This window comes from Limanda limanda, chromosome 17 (genome assembly GCF_963576545.1).
Source record: "Limanda limanda chromosome 17, fLimLim1.1, whole genome shotgun sequence".
NCBI lineage: Eukaryota > Metazoa > Chordata > Actinopteri > Pleuronectiformes > Pleuronectidae > Limanda > Limanda limanda.
Genome location: NC_083652.1, coordinates 6471992 through 6492284, shown reverse-complemented (window position 1 = coordinate 6492284; position 20293 = coordinate 6471992). Strand labels below are relative to the sequence as shown.

Below are 20293 nucleotides of genomic sequence, written 5' to 3'. Positions count from 1 at the left end.
CACTCGCAGTTGAAGCTGTTGAACACATGTTCATTTTTTTCCCAACAACTCTTGTGTGGTTTCCCCTCCCAGGACCAACTGATTGTGGAGCTGGAACGGCTTCAGGTGGAGTTAGATCAGCTAAGAGCCCGGCCTGGGGGCTCTTATTCCAGGTAAGAGCAGTTTAGACAAAACAAAGTGCAACTTGAACCTGACTGTAAAAGTGCCAGCGTTGTGGCTGTCATCTTGTCAGACATTGTAGATAAATCACCCCACGCTGGAGGTGTTGAACACTTTCATCAACTAGAAGGCAAAAGCAGTGTTGACATAAAAGCACTTTCATCTCTTGGTTGCACACACCCATAAACCAACACTTCTAATTCTCACAGTCCCTCCTGCACGTCACAACACCTTCTTGTGCTGCCTTTTGCAGAACTGTTTATTTAAAAGATGATGCACTTATTGTATGACGTTAATGTTGCAGTTTGGGGCAGCCTGATTGGTTAGTGCTCATTGTCTGTGGTTCACAGATCTTTCACTGCACTTCATTTTACTGTTGTCATGAACATGTCTAAACCGGACACTGTCCTGCTGCGTTCTTCATACTATGTCTCAAAACGGCTTAATAAAGAGACAAAAGACCAAAAAATATAGTTGTTTTATAAGTTGTAGTTTTATTCATACACTTTTATTGAATTATAGGTGATGTGGTATGTTAGAAATTTAGAAATGTTAGATTTTGGACATTTCTCATTTACATATATCACTTCTCTCTTTCTCTTATTTCCACCACAATCTTATTCTTCTTGCAGGGATAATTAACTTTTGATCACATCTTGTATCACATTATCTTTACCTCTATCTCTCCAGTCGCTCACTGCCAGGTAGCGCTCTGGAGCTGCGGTACTCTCATGGAGGCGGGTCCCTCCCAATGGGTTCCACCACTCACCTGGACCCCTTCTGTAGAGCCTCCGCCGGGGGCGTGGTCAGGCGGAGTCACCGTGCCCGTTGGAGCTCTGCCCGAGAGGACTCGACCAAGGTGAGAATCTTAGCATCCCTACAATCTACCTGAAAAAGTAATCAGCTCTAAGAAGAAAAATCTAAATGTAGCTGGAATCAAATGTATGGATTACCTTCTGTAACTACATCTGTCACTTTCATGTTGACGACATTATATTTATCCTGATCTTCCATGGCTATTATATTGAAGAAAACAAACACATAACATTACTGTAATTGAAACCCATTTTCAACTCTGACTGTCAAGAGAGAGACTGTATGTTCATGCAAATATTTGCCAATGAGCAGGCTGGTTTGAAGGTTGTAAACTTTGCTGGCTAGCTTGCTCAAAAATGTCTTGGTGTGGGAAAAAGGGCGAATGATTAGAATTTGTAAATGTGATCCGTTTAAGAGCGAGTAATGACTTCTTTCCTCTTGCCCTCCAGGTGCAGTACCCCGATTGGGAGAGTGGTGCTCTTCTTGGGACTGGGTATGATCCAGGCGTGGACGTGGGCTGCTCCGACGATGAGGACGACGGGGATCATCGTTTTGGCTCCGAGCTGCTGTCCCCTAGTGGACAGACGGACGTGCAGACCCTGGCCATCATGCTGCAGGAACAGCTGGAGGCCATCAATAAGGAGATCAAGTGAGGAAGGGCAGCAGTGCTGAACAGCTGGGAGGAAACGGGGCAGGGGTTCAGGGAAGTGAGAATGGCAGAAATGTCTCTCCACATAAAACGGTTCAACACTATCACAAACTGCAGCTTTGAAAATAAACATATCAACGCCTCTCTGACACCATTTGAACAGCAGCTGCTGTGGTAGATGGTGTCATCTGTTCCATTACTTTAGTAAAAGTACTTTCTTGTCCTACTTAAGTAAAGTAAAAGTTATTTTTATGCAGAATTTAATACCCCTGGGGCTTATTATCATCATCATATATCTCATATATCATGATTTGGTTTATACTGTACTCATGACGTTTGCTTTGTTCTAGGCGTCTTTTGTTAGTTTTACTTCAGGGGCTCCCTCCAAAATGGTCACATGAAAGATCTGAGAGGTTGTGACATTATTGATTTAAAATGAATTTTATTAACTTTGTATTATTGTATGATTTTACATCCATGGGTCTCACAAAGCTGTTTGACTTTCACCATCCAATGGAAAGGTTTCCCATCTAACATTTAATTTTAATGAACTTATGATGCTAAATTAACCAGCAACTACCTGTTTGTTTGTTAAACTAATTTAACAGAATAAACAGTTGATAGGTTTCTCTTTGAAATGTACTTTAGTAGAAGTATACATATGCGCACAATTGAAACAATCAAGTACAAGTGTTACTATTTTTCTTTTGTTAAAATCCTACGTTAAGCAGATGACTGAACAGAATGTGAAATAATTTAATTAGCAAATCAACCAAAGCCAAAGCTATACCTTTATGCTATGCTAAGTTAAGCACAAGAAAATTCCTTAAAGTCTGTTAATAATAATATAAAAAGATAGTCCTTACAAGATAACAAATTTAAAAACTCAAGGTAAACAACAGAAAAACGATTAAAAACTGCTTGAAGATAATAAAGATAATAGGGTTTAGGAAAATATTCTTTATGTTTTTGATTAAATCTATTTGTTTTGCATCAGTGTGTCATCGTCATCATATTGATGACAAATGTTTCCCCCCCTCTCCCTCCTCCTCCTTTTCTCTCTCCACATTCTAAACCAGACTCATTCAGGAGGAGAAGGAGAACACAGAGTTGCGGGCCGAGGAGATCGAGAGCCGGGTCAGCGTGGCGTTGGACAGTCCCCCCATGCCTCCGACCTCCCTGGGCAGAGACAGCACAGGACGGGGTTTCATCCCCTCGTCCATTACATCCTCCACCCTGGCCTCCCCCTCTCCCCCCAGCTCTGGACACTCCACCCCTCGCCTGCCGCACTCCCCCGCCCGGGAGACTGATCGACAGGTACTGCTAGAATACAGAAATGAACTTCTATTCCTAGCCGTGTTCACATGATTCTTTTTTTATCCTGTTTATGCAAACAGCTCCTCTAGACAGTGAGTCATGTGAATAAAATATAAGTAAATCATTGAGACAGGGTCAGAGAAGTTCAGTTATTCTTCAACAGGAGGTTAGATTGGCCAAGATTGATCAAAGTAACTCGGTATGTTGGTTGGTGCCAGACACTCTGGTTACCGTATTTCAGAATTGGGCGGATGAATTCCAAAAGATGGTGCAATACAAAAAAAACAGGCTGCCTGTGGTGTTAAAGACGGTAAAGGGATAGTGTTGATATGAGGCGTTAAAGCTATGAAGCAGGATGCAAGGAAAAAAACAACAACAAACACACAACAGTGATCAGAAACCTCACCGGCTTCCACTTCTGTTGAAATCAAAAAGCTGAAGTCTTAGGAAGATTGATTGGTCTTTATTCCCTGAAGCCTATCGACTGTATATAAAAATCGACGACATGACAGCTCCCCAAAAGTGAAGCCAAAGTGTATCAATCGCACCCTGGTGGCTGGCTGAAGTACAGGTCACAAATGATGCCTCCTTTGTGTCAGCAAATGGGAGATGGACCAAACCCAAAATGAATTGTATCTATTTTCTTTCACACTGATGTATGTTCCTGTGCTTGTTTTTCTGATAAGTTTGACTTATGATTACATGCTGTAAAAACCTGGTCAAAATTAGAATTGACAGCTGAAACTGACTCATGATTGGCTGAGCACAAGTATCAGCGAGACCTCGAAACGGCAGCTCCATCCCGGTTGAAAAGTCTTTGTCAGTTAATTTTCTCTCAGTCAACTAAGTCTAGATTTTGTACTGGTTTCTGTATAACCCTTAATAGGGGTCCAACAATGGTTTACCTGTGAGTCGCCCAGGAGGTTACATACATCAGTTAACTAATCTTGGACTGGAAATGGGACTAGCATAACTTTCCTGAACTCTTTCCCGATTTTCTGGTCTAGTCAAGATACTGTATGTTGATTTTTGGACAATTTTAACAATTTAGATGTAATATGTTTATAAGTGGAGAAAGATCATAGATTAATTGGCATCTGTGAGGTTAAAGAAGCTGGCTACATCTATCATCAAATGTCTGTGTATTAAGCATAGACTAACTTTTTTAATGCTGGTTTGTCAGTTTATTGATTAGAGGGATTTTTCATAAAATAATGAATTGTCCATTTTATGTGTTACGATGATGAGGGAGCATAGATCATTTGTAGCCTTAGTTTGTCTGGAAAACTAATGAAGCATAATAACAAACAGTCCAGTTTGTGATTCAAGTATCCTGAGTGTGAAGTTGCAGAAATGTTAAATATTTGGTAGTTTTTAATAGATTTCTTAATAATATTCTAGAACAACAAAGACGATGATCGTTCCCTCGCACTTCTTGACTCTACACCTCCTCCAACTCCTCGTGCGCTCCGATTGGACAGGATGGCTCTCACCCACCCAGGCGCGATGCTCGACGACCCCCGGGACTTTCGCAGGTAAGGCAAACACACATAAGACAATGCATTTTAGTATAATTTTCAGATAAGGCACCATTTATAAACTGTAATAAATAGATATTTGCTCACACTATATAGTCTACAGTTTGTGGAAAAGGTAGACATCTCCAATGGATTGAGTAACCACTTCTGGAAGTCATGTTATTAGCAAAATATTTGATTTGAGCTCTGGTGCAATAGAGCCTTTATTCAAAGAACAGAAAGGAAACTTCTAAACATAAAAATGTCATAAAAACAGCTCTTCCATCCACATTCAGTATTTACTCTAAAGCTTTTTTTAACATATTTACTATATATTTACTTATACACCTTTATATTCTAATAAATGGTAACAGCCTGGAATTCTGGAATTGTAAAGGTTAATGAGCAGTTTATAAAGATTTGGCTTACAGAGACTACTGGAGAAATATTGTTAATGAATTAAAAGTTGGGATATTACACACTCTGGTACACAAATTGATTTGTTCGTATTAATTGCTTACAACTGATCTATAAAGGAGTACATTGTGTATTAACCATAATAAAACCTAAATATAGTTAAAACAGCCTAATCACAATGTTATAGCAATATATCAAATGTAATGCTTTTATTGCATATTTAGCTGTTTCACCTCAGTGATTTCCTTCGTCCCCTCCAGTCTCTCGGCAGATGGTAGCAGCTCCAACAGCAGCCAAGATTCTCTCCACAAGTCCAGTAAGAAGAAAAGCATCAAGTCTTCCATCGGTCGCCTGTTTGGAAAGAAGGAGAAGGGGAGGATGGGCCAGCCCGGGCGGGATGGATCTTCTTCTCTTGGTAAACAGATGGAGGATAAGGCTGATAACACTGACTGCATATGATTTATCTACTCTTGTCAGCATTTTCATTTAAACACATTTGAGGTGCTCATATCTGACTTGTCGTTTATTCTGATTGTGACCTTTGACCTTCCTGCGACCAGCATCTACACCCTCTGAAGAACATGCCTCTGGAGACGCGATGGGGATCAACAAGACGGGGACTCTAGGTCCGGCAGATAAAGACCGCCGCAGCAAGAAGAAGTGAGTGTCAGAAAAGAGGGGAAGGTTCTTCTTTTCAACTTTATTATCATTTAAAACTTTGTGTATTGCTAGAGGAGAACTAAATACAACTTATGACTCTTCCCTTCCTAACAGGCATGAGCTACTAGAAGAAGCATGTCGCCAAGGACTTCCCTTTGCATCTTGGGATGGGCCGACTGTTGTCTCTTGGTTGGAGGTACAGAAATCTTAGGGATGGGATAAATTAATTATACAACATAATTTGTATTCATATAACTTGTAACCTCTCATGTCTGCCTCCTGCCAGCTGTGGGTGGGGATGCCAGCCTGGTACGTCGCAGCCTGTCGCTCAAATGTTAAGAGCGGGGCCATCATGGCCAACTTGTCCGACACAGAGATCCAGAGGGAGATCGGCATCAGTAACCCGCTTCACCGCCTCAAACTGAGGCTGGCCATCCAGGAGATGGTGTCCCTCACCAGCCCGTCAGCGCCGGCCAGCACTCGCTCTGTGAGACTCTGTTACTGCACATGTGACACATTCTTTCATTTGAAAGAGAAGCAAAAGGCGTTACAGCTGCACATATATGTTCTTAAGCCACAGAAAATCCCAGTCTAGACAACTTTCCTGTAGGATTACATTTAAAGAGGTGCGTAATTGGAGCATATTAAGACTTTTAACACCTTCATATGCTGATTTTTGAAAAATTCTCTCGGCTGAGCATATATATTTTTAACAGAATACACAAATGCAGAAATCAACCATTAGCTGTGAAGTACATGTTGTACCAGATGTTTGTAGATTTGAGAGCGCAAATGTGAATGATCCCTGTTTGGCCATTTCCTGTGGAAGTAGGTGAGAGGATACAAAAATATTTTCAGTAAAAGTACAATGGATGATGTGAAAGTAAAAAGCAGATTGTGTTAAGAGGAATACAGGAGGGGGCGGCATGGTGTTCTGGTGGTTACCACTGTCACCTCACAGCCTGTCAGGGTGTAGTGTCAGCTGGGATCAGCTCCAGCTCCTCCGGGACCCTCAGAGGATGAGCGGTATAGATGATGGATGGGTCAAAGAGAGAGAAGGGAATAAAAACAAGCTTTGGAGTTAAGCACATGCAAGAGAACATGAACCATTTCGAACATTAGATGAAAGACAGAAAAAATTTAATAAAACAAAAAATACTAAAGCATTTTCCAAAGGAGAAAGGTAGTAAACTGCACAGACATGATTTAGTTTTTGCCTATTTTTCTCTCAAATAGTTCTTAACAAAATCTAAATTATCTCAACTTTTATACTCGGTGGCAAAGATAAACCAGATGTTTAAAATCGTAGTAAAAATGTTTCTCATGCTCATAAACTGGTGACGCAGCCTTTTTATGTCTCCTATTCCTAAGATGTAGAGTCAGAAATAACTAAAACCCTTCTTTCCCCGACAGACTTAGTCGATTTTACAGTTTGGCACTTTTCCAACTTCTCGCTAATGTATTTACAGCATTAATGCGATAACATTTTTTTAAAAATGACCAGTAATTCAATTTTGCTCAGCAGAGTAATCCCTCTAGCTCAGACAAACCAGTGGGACCTCCTGTGAGAAAGCTAACACCTTGGGATGGGGCTTGTTTTAACATTGACTCAATGCAATATTTGATGCTTTTTAATCTCAAGCTTTTACCTTCCTCCTGTTCACATGACCACAGTCGACCAGTAATGTGTGGATGACCCACGCCGAGATGGAGACTCTGAACGCTGCCACCAAACCTCCGGTTAGTGCCCTGGCTCTCCTGTCTCTGTCCGGCAAAACCTCTTCTTACATTTTCATGATTATTTTTCTCAGTTTGAAATTATTTGAAGCGTGTCGTCTGGTCTGCATCATGTTTGACGAGTCTCTCCCCTCCCTCTTCCTCTCACACTCTACACTTTTTTGTTTCTCTCTCTGTCTCTGTATATATCTGTCTCTTCGTGGGCCCAGGCCATAGTGTTGAGCATCTTCTCTCTCCCTCTTGTTGCTGTTTCAGTGTGAACTGCTTCCAACTAATGACCCGTTCACTAACACACTATTCCTCCCTTTTGTCCAATCTTCCTGCTGCTGCTGCTGCTGCTCCCTCCTCCTCTGCTTCTCCTACATCCATTCCACCTTGCTCCTGACCCCCACTCCTCTTTCCCTCACCACCTCCACATCACTCTCTCTGGATCCGTCTCTTTCTCTGTCTGCCTCCTCTCTTCTCTCGCTGCTGCAGGAGCTGAAAGAGTTCAGCTGGGATCAGGTAAGGACCAACCTCAACTCCTGAAAAGTCAGAATTAACCCAACATGCTTCACATTTGTCCGTAATTTTATCTCTTGTGAGTCATGAGCCGCTGAATCGCAGCCGCCATCAGATATCAAGCCAAGCGTGAGTCAGCGTTGATCATCTGTGGTTGTCCCCCTCCAGATACTGGCCTATGGTGATATGAATCATGAGTGGGTGGGCAACGACTGGCTGCCCAGCCTGGGCCTGCCACAGTATCGCAGCTATTTCATGGAGTCCCTGGTGGATGCACGCATGTTGGACCACCTGACCAAGAAGGAACTGAGAGGACAGCTCAAAATGGTGGACAGCTTTCACAGGTACAGCTCTCGCTCACAGCCATAATTCGCACCTCTTTTTCTCACTTCTCCTTCAGTGCTATTGTCTATCTTTGAGAGTTCCTGTTGTTGGGACACAGGACACTCTCACTGTTCAGGTGTGTGTCTCCAGGCCCTCTTTAAGTCCTCTTATCAAAGGAGTTAAGGGCTCAGCGGCCTCAGGATTGTGTTAATGCTTTCTGAGTACAGGTGAGAGTGGAAACAAGACCTCAGTTAACCCACTCGCCTTCTGGCTCTCTGACCTTTCCCAGGGTCAGTTTGCACTACGGCATCATGTGCCTGAAGCGTCTGAATTACGATCGCAAAGAGCTGGAAAGGAGGAGAGAAGAGAGCGCCCACCAGAACAAAGGTGAGCTTTTTTTTTGGCCGTTACTCATCATTCATGCCCCGGATGCGGGATGGTATCGTAAGTGTCTCTGACCCCCGTCCATCCAACTAACTCTCCTATTCATGCTGAGCTTTTGTCCTGTTCAAAGCATCCCATAGAACCAGAGGCTCGCTACTGTTGATGTTTCGCACATGTTCCTAATCCAAAACAAACAACAAACACACCATCTAACCTTATAAATCGGGAACAAATTGTGCCAAGCATCACAATTGTTAAATCCCTAACCTGTTTTTAAAAATAGAAAATAAAGACATCAAGATTTCACCTCATTAAACCAGGCTGCAAAATGTCCCAGTTAATGAGATTTCAAGCGAGAAGCTGTTGGGACACATTGTCAAGTCGGAAATTCTCTCATACTTCAACATGTCAGTTGCTCGGGACTTTTACTGGAACTATTCCTGCCAGCCCCTTGTAAAATGTCCGGAGAATGTCTGAGTGAGCCAGTGGGAGAATACAGCAGGAAAATGTCACAGTGAGCGAGTGGGCGTGTTGACACGAAACTGGAAGAATACAAATATCTCAGGATACTGGACACGGACGAGTAAAAACCCCCCATCTCTTCGACTAACAAAGCCAAGTCTGAGGTTAATATCTTAAGTGAGGTCTGGGAATTTGAACCAAAAAAGTATTTAAACTTATCTCATGCAGAGACTCTGGCCCAGAGGCCCCTGACACCTGTGGCCCCGGACCAAGAATATATAGGCCTGAACAGAACTACCCAATTTTTGTGCACAAGCCTAAAAATAGTGACTGTTCTTCAGCTCTTTTGATTACATTTATAATCCTGTTCTCCTTTGGAAGAATACTCAATAAATGAAAACGTAAAGGAGACTCTAAAGCCAAGTTACACAGGTACAAACTTGAAAGTTGTTTTTAGCCTCGCCCAGAGAATGCAAGGCCTGCAGTAGTATCTTGTGTGTGTAAAACACTTTGGAGCCACATGTTTGAACCACTTCTGTGTCAACTGCTGTTGTAGTGATCTGAGGATCTTAAAATGCTTTGAAGAGATATATTCAGGAGACATAGAGCTTTCACTCAAAGTATAATTTGTTAAGGTTGTGTTGAAATTGGAGTCTGGGACAGAAAAAAAAGTCTGCATTACCAAGTACATAGAGTCCCACAGGTGTGTTGATACAAGTTCTGGGATTTTTGGGGTATAAAAGGGTCTTAAGAAGTCTTAACTTTAATTTGGTGAAGACCTTGTGAAAACATTATTTTAGCAGCTCCAGTTGCAGTAGCATTTTCTCCACAAATTGTAACTTGTAATAAGACCTTGTAAAAGTATCGTTAAATAAAAAGAGAAACAAAATCGCTGCTCCTGATTCACATCAGTAAACTGTCAAAAATTATTTCCCTTTTCCTTTAATTCATCAGCTTTAGCTTATAAAATAAATTTCTATAAACTTAATGAAGGCAAAAAAAACACTGTTCCGTCTGAATTTCTGCCATCTCCCACAGTGATGGGAGATGTTTGAACCACCCTAAAAGGAGAAGCTTGCTGTGGGGGCACAAATGCTGTTGCGCCCCACGAGAGCATTAGTAAGCCTGAAAACACCAGCAGGTTTTATCTAGCTTGAACTTTAGAAACTTTTAAGAAACTCGGTCTGGTTTCTGAGAACAGCGAGAGGACAGGATGCCTCCTCTTCTCCCTTCACCGTCTCCATCTCTCCTCCCAGATGTGATGGTGTGGTCCAACGAGCGAGTGATGTGCTGGGTACAGACGATCGGTCTGAAGGAGTACGCCGACAACCTCCGTGAGAGTGGCATCCACGGGGCTCTGCTGGCTTTAGATGACACCTTTGACTACACTGACCTGGCGTTGCTGCTGCAGTGCCCCAATCAGAACATACAGGTAACTGACGGCCTGTTTAAAGGTCACAGATTTTTAATAAAAAGCTTTTCATGTCCAAAGCATTAGTTTCTGCATATGAGGAGAAAGGAAATAAAATGCACTAAGTCAAGTTGTTCTCAAGAGCCTCGATATCATTGTTATTCAGGCATTTTTAATATTTTAAAGCCAATCACAGGATGAGGAGAGGGGTAACAAACGTCCCCGGCTTGAATCGACCACCAGCATTGTGTTTATGTGGTATGCACCCACTACGGAGGTGCCTGCTCCAGACATTTTAAGCAATTTAAATCAGAAATTGAAAGGGCTATTTTTTGGTTTCATTATGGCCTCCTTGACAACCATTCTGTGTAGATTGATGCAGGCAATAATATCCGTCATAACACAGGTGGAGCAGCAACTGCTACACAACATGAGAGACTGAACAGCAACAAACACAACCTAACCCCAGACTTCAAACCAGTTACTTTGACAACCAGAAAACTTTGACAGAGGACCATCACTCTAGCAGCTGCTGTCAATCTGTTACAGAAAAGTCCTCTCTTTTCTGATGTTTCCACAGAGACATGTTTTGTTCCTTTTTTAATAAAAAAACAAAACAGTGACTACATGTGATTCCAGTTAAACTTTAACATGCACAAGAATGTGCTGCTTTGAATAATAATGACTGTAGCATGTTTTATTTTAATACCTCGTTAAAATTTCTTAAAGACACATGTTCTCCTCACTCATTCCAAAGCACCCAGAGTGCGTGAATATGCAAATTTTTTAGCTTCAAAAGTTCTGGACACAAGTTGTCTGAAGTCCTTTCTCGTGGTTCAGCCCGTGCACTGAGGCTCCATATCGTCGTTTTACACGAGACCACAGTTGGATTCCAAACCAGTTTTAATGTCACAGAATCCTTCAGATAAATGTGAAACTTACATTAATTCTTCCAGCCTGGACCTGCAACCCTATGATTTAATAATTTTTTGAATATATATATTACTGTATCTCTCTTTCATAGCATTTCTATTTTTTATTATATTTTCAAAACTAGTGCAGTGCTCGTTCTAAACCTGCCTGTTTGGAATGTGCTGTTTGTTTTCCTGGTTGTTGTTTTCCTTCTGAAACTGTGCAAGTGACATGCAGTAATTGATCCGCAGAGTTCATTGAAGCTCAGCAGGCACAACCCCAAACTGGAGAATCAGTTGTTGTTGCCTTTGTTTGTGAATGTGTCCTTTGTAATTATGTCAGTCACGTTGATGAGTGTCAGTCGGGGCGGAGTGAGGTCACAGAGACGTAGTGTTCTTTGTTTTTACGATGCTAATGGCAGGTAATGCCAACAGTTAGTGCTGGTGCCAATTTATGAAGAGCTGATCTTTACAAGGGTTTTTTTCTTTTCAAAGTTTCATCAGTGTTGAAGCGGCACAATGCTCAGCGTCTTTGAACAGTCGTATAATGTCACCTGTGGTGCTGGAGGTCGTAAGCCTCACGATGTGACAGTAGCATCATCTGAGTGAACACGCCACTGTCTTGATATTTAAAATCTTCAGCAGAAATCCTGCTTTACATTTGAGAGGCATGGGGTTAGAAATGGATGCACATTGGGAAATGTAGGATTCAGGGTTTTGGGAGTGTGGTCCATACTTGAGAGTAAAAAGTCAGGATATATCTGCTTCTGCTCTTAAGACATATTTTCTTATCAAAATGAACTGTTTACAGTTATGTATATAATTTACTAATGCTTTACAGATAGATAAAACAAGCGACTGGGTTTTGCGTTGCCAGGTTATGAAATGACTGAATACAAATGTGTCTGTTTAATACCGAATTTGGAAAAATAATTTCTAACGGGACACTTTGTGGCTTAGTAGGAAGTGCGTCATTTAAAAAGTGTCTCTGCGGATGGCAGTGTCCTCAACAACCTCAACAGCTATCTGATCAGTGTCAGTCACTGCTGCTACAGAGCACCAATCGCCTGTTTTATCAAAATGTTTTATCAATATTGAATATATTGTGTGTCTTAATTGCACCAAATTCAACACTGCACTTCCGTTGGCCCTTTATATCACAAGTGGGAAAGCGATTAGATTAACAGTCAGAGTGAGGCATCTTTTGAAATGTCTTCTTTTGTCAGGCAGGGGACAATATAAGATTACTTTTAAAGCACAAATCTGAGCCTCAAATATAACTAAAATATGATACATGTCCCATAATAATTATATGTAACAACCTGGGTACCCGCGGCTCAGGGTTTAAAGCACCAACCATGAATCACAGCTTTCTGACTCGGGTCCAGGACCTTTGTTCTTTCTATTGCATCATCATAATCAGACTTTAAAAAAACGTGCCTCATCTCATCCTTTCGAGTTACAACTGTAATGTTTTGAAGCATGCACCCATGATTTATTGAACCTCATCATCTGCTGTGTCCACTCTAATCTCGAGGCTGTACATCATCTCTCTCCTGCAGGCCAGACAGCTCCTAGAGCAAGAGTACAACTCTCTCCTCTCCATGGGAACTGAGAGACGACCCGATGAGGTCAGCATAATCACCTTTTTTTCTTTACTGATTTTAAGCAAAGGCTTATTTGAGCAGCCATCTTTTCACACACTGTCTGTCTGACAGGATGGAGCAAAGACGTTCAGCCGCTCGCCCTCCTGGAGGAAGATGTTTAGGGAGAAAGATCTCCGGGGCTTGACCTCTGACTCTGCCGAGACCCTGCCTGCTAACTTCCGTGCCTCAGCCATCTCCACACCCTCTGTTACCCTGAGAAAGGTTCAGAGTGATGGTGAGTGTGACCCATGACCTCTGACACCTTCGCTCTCATATTCACATTTTTTCTGCTCCTCGGAGCCCATCGGGCGCGTCTGTTTTTAGACTATGTGTAAAAAGCTGTTACTCTATATAGCATTACTCACATGAAGGGCATGAGAGGAATCGGGTAAAATGTCTGCTGCAGCCAGGTTTCAGCTCCAACTCTGATCAGTTGTAAACACTCTGAGAATCTGATAACAAAAGAACCATGTGTTTATTTCTGAATTTCTTCGGAAATGAGCCTTGAACAGAAACATTTGTCCTCATCCACCATACACTGGGTGTTATATAAGCCACTCTGCAAATGCAAAGCCAGAGTCACATGCACGGAGCAGTTAGTTGCTCTGCCATTAGTTTGGCAGTGGAATTTTCTGTTTCCTTTGGCAAAGGAGTTGGCAATAACAAGGAACAGACGCTTCAAAGTGCAAAGGAAGACCATTATCCCTCATTCCACTTCCTAATCATAAAGTCTGTGGAAGGTCAGTGCTGTTTAAGACATTGCAGTTACGATAATGACCCCATCTGTGTCTCCCGCTCTCCTGCACAGCCAACTCTGGTGCCCGGGGTGAATCTGCCTCAGTGAGGACGTATTCCTGTTGAGGGGATGAGGTAAGAACTGTTAATTGAACTGCCTGGTAGTGTGGAGTTTGGGTCTGTGTGTGAGAATGCAGCTCCTCTGAGCCTGTGAGAAGCCTCTGCACATGTGCAGAACACATTTCTCTGAACCTTGTTTGATTCATTTGTTTGTTGTGGTGGATTGGTTTGAGCCTGGGGTTTTAGTTGTTTCCCTAAGGTCTTAAAGTGGTGGGTTTGGTTGGCCGGGATTTGGGCTGAGTTGAATTAAGGCCACAGAGGCAGTGACATGGGAATAATGCTGTTTCTCTCCTCAGGGCACTGACTGGATTGGGACTAGAGGATCCTCTCGCTCGTCCACGGAGAAAGAAGCAATGAATATACCATTTAACTTTAAAATAAATCTTCTCGGTCTGACCATTCTGCAATAACAGAAGCAAAGGAATAAATGGGAAAATGACATGAAGAATGTATGAATGTATTTTCCAACCAGACTTGGAAGGTTGAATGGGATCAGCTGTTTTCTCTCTCTGTCTCTCTCTTCCTGTCGTTCTGTCTTTGCTCTCGCTCTCGCTCTCTCTCTCTCTCTCTCTCTCTCTCTCTCTCTCTCTCTCTCTCTCTCTCTCTCTCTCTCTCTCTCTCTCTCTCTCTCTCTCTCTCTCTCTCTCTCTCTCTCTCTCTCTCTCTCTCTCTCTCTCTCTCTCTCTGTGACTGTGCTGCGGAGTTGATAAAGGGAGACAACGGCGTTGGTTAGGTGTGTTCCCGTCATGCAGGTTTCCCTCTCTTTCATTCCTGTCTGCGTCTGCACATCGTCAGCAGAGTTGGCAATATCAGGGCTTATTCTCCTTCCTTCAGAGGGAAATCACTTGCTGCCATTTATTCTCCTAAAGTATGAATCCAACTAAAGATGTCGCCTTACAACTTCTGCTCAACAACAGGTGTTTGTATTGAGAGTTGAGAGTCAGCGTAAAGTTTGGATTTTTAAAAACAAGAGGAAGGACAAGACTGTTAAATCATTTAGGGGGGAAATGGGTGGACAGACGTGTAACGACTTTAAACAACGCCGACGTTCCCCTTTCTGCTCCTGAGGCGACTGGTGTCTAGTGTCGGCCATGGTGGCTCTATTGTTGGCTTCTATGGACCCTGTCGGGGGGTGAGTAAGTGTCCCCAATCGGCTGGAGCGATGTAGTAAAACATGTCCGACTTCAGACCACTGTTAAGTTCTGACCACATCAGAGGGAGCCTCCTCGAGCTTCGTCTATTGGCACCTTGAAAACTGATAGGCTGAGTAATTTCTTTTGAAGAGAGCCTTTTATAAAGATCAAAGGCTCGTTGGTGGATGGGACGGGGCGGAGTGAGGTCACAGAGACATTGTGTTCTTTGTTTTTACGATGCCGATGGCAGGTAATGCTTAAAGTTAGTGCTGGTGCCACTTTATGAAAAGCTGATCTTTACAAGGGGTTTGTTCTTTTCAAAGTTTCATCAGTGTTAAAGCGGCACAATGTTCAGCCTGTGTGAACGGTCGTATAATGTCACCTGTGGTGCTGGAGGTCGTAAGCCTCACGATGTGACAGCAGCATCATCTGGGTGAACTCGCAATTGTCTTGATATTTAAAATCTTCAACAGAAATCCTGCTTTACATTTGAGAGGCGTGGGGTTAGAAATGAATGCACATTGGGAAATGTAGGATTCAGGGTTTTGGGAGTGTGGTCCACACTTGAGAGTAAAAAGTCAGGATATATCTGCTTCTGCTTTAAAGTCACATTTCACATATCAAAATGAATTGCCTAAGAGCCATTCACAGTAATGTATATCATTACTAATGCTTTACAGATAGATATAACAAGTGACTGGGTTTTGCGTTGCCAGGTAATGAAATGACTGAATACAAATGTGGCAGTTTTAATACAGAATTTGTAAAAATAATTTCTAACTGGACACTCTGTGGCTTAGTAGGAAGTGCGTCATTTAAAAAGTGTCTCTGCGGATGGCTGTGTCCTCAACAACCTCAACAGCTATATGATGGATTTCTTTGAAAGGGAAATGGTCGACACATTCCTGGTCCCCTGAGGATGATTTGTAAAAAACTGTGGTGACCACTGACGTTTATCCGGACCCATCACAGGATCAGATTTTCTGACTGGGCTTTAAACATTAACATTTTATTATGCTAAAATAAGCATACAAGTTAGCACCAAATATGATTAAAAACAGCCTTACAAAGACACAAGCATGGTCACAAATTGCTTCTTACTGAGCTAAAGAAAGCAGTAAATTTCACAACCTGGCACCCCAGAAGTATCACTGAACTACAAATATTATGTTTTTAACTTTCAAAATCCAATTATTTAAAGATTAAAAAACCCTTGTGAAGTGCGCCTTTCTGTAAAGTGGTACCCAAGTTATAAATATATTAAGAAAGTCTCGGCTTTGAAGCCAAACTCTAACGCCTCAGTCGCCCTCCACAATGTCTTTCTGCTGTTTATGACCTGTAATCATCAGCTCAGGGTCCCGGCTAATCCTGATGATGGGAGAGCGACAGGGAGACAAAACAGCGACCCAAAGGGCGGAGGAAAAAAAAACAGGATGGACAGAAGTTGGTCATTTTACTGCACACACAAGCCATAACAGAAACCAAGAGCACGCCAGGGCTTGGGAGATCAGAGGGAGGCAGGAAGAGAGGGGCGAGCCAGAGGAAGCCCAGGAAACAAAACCTTTAGCCTCTGTGTTTACGATGCATGTCAAACAAACGACAATGACCTAAAAACATTGTTTTTGGTGGTGAAAATGATAATGAGGTGTCGTTAAATAAAAAAAATATATATCTGTATGATAAACCTACAGGGGAGGGAGCCTGGGGATCAATTTGTAAAATGTGTGTATTTTTTTCAGTTGTATTTTTTATTTTTTACGATAACTATTTATTTTCTTTAGGTATGTATGTATTGGATAAATGTATGTACATGTTCTGTTCCCCTCTCGACTTCATTTGAACTAGTTTTAAAAGTCAATATGAAAACATTGAAAATGGTCATTCAAATATGCTACTGTATGTGTACATTTTGAGAACCAATTGTGCAATGATTTAACAGATTTCCATGATTAAAGTGATAGTAATACAAATTGCAAAATATCATCCGGAAAATAAACAATGAAGATGATTATGAAAATGGTGATGTAAAAGAAAAAAAAATAAAGTGGTCCAGGTGGATCTGCTTATCATCACAAACTTTCACCATGTTTTTCTTCAGCTCATCACAACTAATTACAACATTATTCTTAATTACAATTTATAATTTATTTTATTTAATGCTATTTTCTGATTCTAAACAACTACAATGTTCCTTCCAGTAGTTATTTGCCAGATACTAGCTATTTTTTCACACACAAAAAAAAAACGGACTTTGACTTGCATTTGAATATTTGAATTTTTGTATTCAATTTTATTTACATAACAGGTCTGAATGTGCATTTCATGTAGCTGTAGTTTGTAATTTTTCCGTGTCCTATAATAGGAAACCAATTACAGAAGGGGAAAAATGATATTTACTCACTTTCATCAGCAGATCAATTCAGCATTTGTTCTTCAAAATATCAGATAACCTGATACCATGTTTGGCAGGCAAACAGAGCAAACCAGCAGATGGTTATTGACAAACCACATTTAACCAGCTCCAAACACAGAAGCATCCTGACACAAAAATGTCACATCAGCATACTGAGTGAGATCATGCTAAAAAAAATGTGCCCACGCTGTGATTTGCATGTCGAATACATTTTGATTGTAAAAAGCACTGATTACAACATTCATGGTAATCCAGAATGGAACCAGTGTGGAGCAGTAAAACGGAGCCTCAGTAGGTGGCGCTCCTTCCTCTCACAATCCGAGTGGACCAGAGGCTGGAATTATCATCAGACACTTCTTCTATAAATACACACAGATATACATAGCTTCATACATAAAGGTATACTGGTGTCATATTTTACACATATATATATATATATAAAGGAATATATTAATATCAGAGACATACACATGCTTACATACTAATCAAAAAATAACTTAGATTATGAAAGATAAATCATACAAAAACAGTACTTTTAAAGTCAAATCTCTATAAATGACAATTTTCCCTAAGATCTAGTGTTGAGGTCTTCTCGTTTTTTTTTAAGTCATTTGACGCTGTGTCGGATGCAGGGAGCGGGAAAAAGAGAGAAAAGATGTGAGTTAAGGCTGGAACCACTTCTATCGTTTTCAGAGAAACCAACAAGTGAGAGCGCACACAGAGGGATGTCACTGCTGCTCTACTGTGTGTCACTTTCTATGTCTCGCCCTCCTCTCTTCCTCCCTCTCTCTCTCTCTACTTCCCTCTCTCTCACCCTCTCCCCTGTCTCATCAAGACCTCCCTCCCTGATGCCTGATTGGTTCTGGACAGCAGCACACAGACGCAGGACGAGTCGATGCGGATCCACCTCCATCCGGTTCTGTTGTTTGCGTCTTTGGTGAGCGCTCGTACAAACGACTGCTTGGGTTTACACTCACTCAACCACTGCCTTTTGTCCACGCCCAAGCAACCCGACCCCGCTACGCCCATCGGGGGGGATCTGGATCTGGCCGTTTTGCTCTGCGGCTCGGGCTGGCGACAGCGAGTCTCATAAAAGAACTGTTTGAGTGGTCCTGTTTGGGTTTGGATTTCCTGCAAGATGGTGACCTTCTGACCATGGGAGTCGGTGGCCGTCTTCTTGTCGGTAACCCAAACGCTTTCCGACTCGCATACTGACTTTTCCCCTCTCCGTCTGTCAATCGAGTGCGAGCGTTTATCCCGTTTACCAGGATGGGCAACCTCACCGTTTCCTCTGGAAGAATCGGCCCAACTCGGAGTCGTGCTCCTGTCGATTGCCTGATCCCCATGACCCTCGATGTGCCCATCCATGTCCTCCTGCTCCTCCACACCCCCAACCTCCTCCAGCGGGCCGGTCTCCAACATTAGAAGAAGAGGGGGGTGTTCTGGAGGAGACAGGGAGGGTGAGAACAGGACTCGTGGATGTGCGTCCAAAAACATCTCGTCTCCTTCGAGGATGTTGTCCAGCCCAGTCCCAAGGCCCAGCCCTGCCTCCAGGTTCAAGCTTTGCTCAGCCTGACCTCTTCTAGACCCCTGCTCTGAAGGAACAGTTGGTTCTGGTCCTCTTGGACCCTTTAGAGTTAATGCAGGGCTTAAAGTATTATGGTTTTCCTCTGCAGACACCTGCAACGGTCGATCTGTTGAGTCCTGAACAGTGTCCTTCTTGGAAGAGTCCATGGAACCGGAGTATTCTCGCCTGCTGCTGCTGCTGCTGTCAGCCTTGTAGTCCTTTGGTCGAGAATTATCCTCGGAAATACCCTCGGTCCTGAGTGTTCTTCCTTCAGTAGGAACATCCAAACTGACACTGCTTTTGCCATCGCCGACCGAGTTGCTATTTGATTGGTAGGTTCCTTGATTCTCCACCTTGAACACGGAGGTCTCTTCATGTGCGGAGGATTTCACGTAATCCTTGTGGTTCTGGAGGTTTTGTCCGCTGGTGTGTTGGCCAAGAGCAGGAGCCATGTCGAAGTCCGTCTGCGAGGCGTTTCCGTGAAAGTTGTAGTTGGTGGTGGGAGCTGCGAGGCGAGCAGCCGGGTCATGACGATGCTCTCTGCGGTTGTCGGAGCCAGGCTCTGTCGTCGCGGCAGTAATCCTGGACAAGGGGCTGTGAGGGAAGGGCAGGGCCGAGGCAATCACCATGGCAACCAGGGGAAGCCAGTGCATCACTCCCAAGACGTATCAGCTGGCGGTTGAAAGAGAGGAGAAACAGAGGAAGCGAGGGACAACGTTATTTTATACAATTGTGGCTTATACAGTGAGACCAAGTACCTCAATTAAAACGTAAAAGGAGAGGTTTTACAAGTGGCCCGTAGCTTTATGACTCCGCTGCTTTAACTGCTGGGGTATAGCTCTAAAATCTTGGCAGACCTCGTGGAAAATCAGGACCAAGTACAGTGAGGTTGCCCTCTGCTTCTTCATGTGGGAAGAGTTCAGCTGTGAGCGCTGTGGAACAGATACACTGACAACCTGGTATGTGGGCAAGTCACAGACTTTACAGCCAAAAGGAAACGGATTACTAACACATCTGCAGCACGAGAGAACAAGTCTGTGGCTATTTTAATTTTTTTTGGGAGGAGGGGGGAGTTGTTCTCTTGTTCTTTCTCTAGGATCCTTGGACGCTTTTTAAAGATCCTCTCTAAATCTGCGGCAACAAATAATGGAATGTCAATGAACGAAAACAAAAGGGAATTCAAGACTTGAGGAATTCAACCTGAACACGCCTGAGGTTTTCTTTGTGAAGGAACAAGATACATCTGTCACCTCGGACTGAAAGAGTTTTACTAAGAAGCTGAGGTGCGACCACAGTTTTATGAATCCAGCCTGCACCAACCTGCATTGTCTAAACTTTGTGTGGCTTGTAATAACAGAGGGATTAGTGGGAAATGTTGTGTGGCATAAATATCACACGAATGCTGCAGAAATCT

At 42.6% G+C, this 20293-nt stretch overlaps 2 protein-coding genes across 2 annotated transcripts in view; one reads left to right on the top strand and one right to left on the bottom strand.

Moving 5' to 3' along the window:
• The window catches only part of ppfia3 (PTPRF interacting protein alpha 3), a 28530-nt gene extending 14381 nt beyond the window's left edge, over nt 1-14149 (top strand). Inside the window, exons 14-31 of the mRNA XM_061089825.1 lie at nt 73-152; nt 850-1018; nt 1431-1624; nt 2704-2941; nt 4343-4476; nt 5136-5290; nt 5436-5535; nt 5650-5731; nt 5822-6022; nt 7210-7275; nt 7753-7776; nt 7942-8117; nt 8387-8484; nt 10200-10375; nt 12828-12896; nt 12984-13152; nt 13720-13781; nt 14063-14149. Of these exons, the coding sequence (XP_060945808.1) occupies nt 73-152; nt 850-1018; nt 1431-1624; nt 2704-2941; nt 4343-4476; nt 5136-5290; nt 5436-5535; nt 5650-5731; nt 5822-6022; nt 7210-7275; nt 7753-7776; nt 7942-8117; nt 8387-8484; nt 10200-10375; nt 12828-12896; nt 12984-13152; nt 13720-13772 (2184 nt within the window). The 3' untranslated portion in view covers nt 13773-13781; nt 14063-14149. The remainder of the gene's footprint in view (nt 1-72; nt 153-849; nt 1019-1430; nt 1625-2703; nt 2942-4342; nt 4477-5135; nt 5291-5435; nt 5536-5649; nt 5732-5821; nt 6023-7209; nt 7276-7752; nt 7777-7941; nt 8118-8386; nt 8485-10199; nt 10376-12827; nt 12897-12983; nt 13153-13719; nt 13782-14062) is intronic.
• A 3973-nt stretch (nt 14150-18122) lies between these two features.
• On the bottom strand, nt 18123-19532 carry LOC133022922 (uncharacterized). The gene has a single exon (XM_061089824.1). It carries the CDS (start codon nt 19530-19532, stop codon nt 18123-18125), a length of 1410 nt encoding a protein of 469 aa, XP_060945807.1.
• Between the last annotated feature and the right edge of the window lie 761 nt (nt 19533-20293).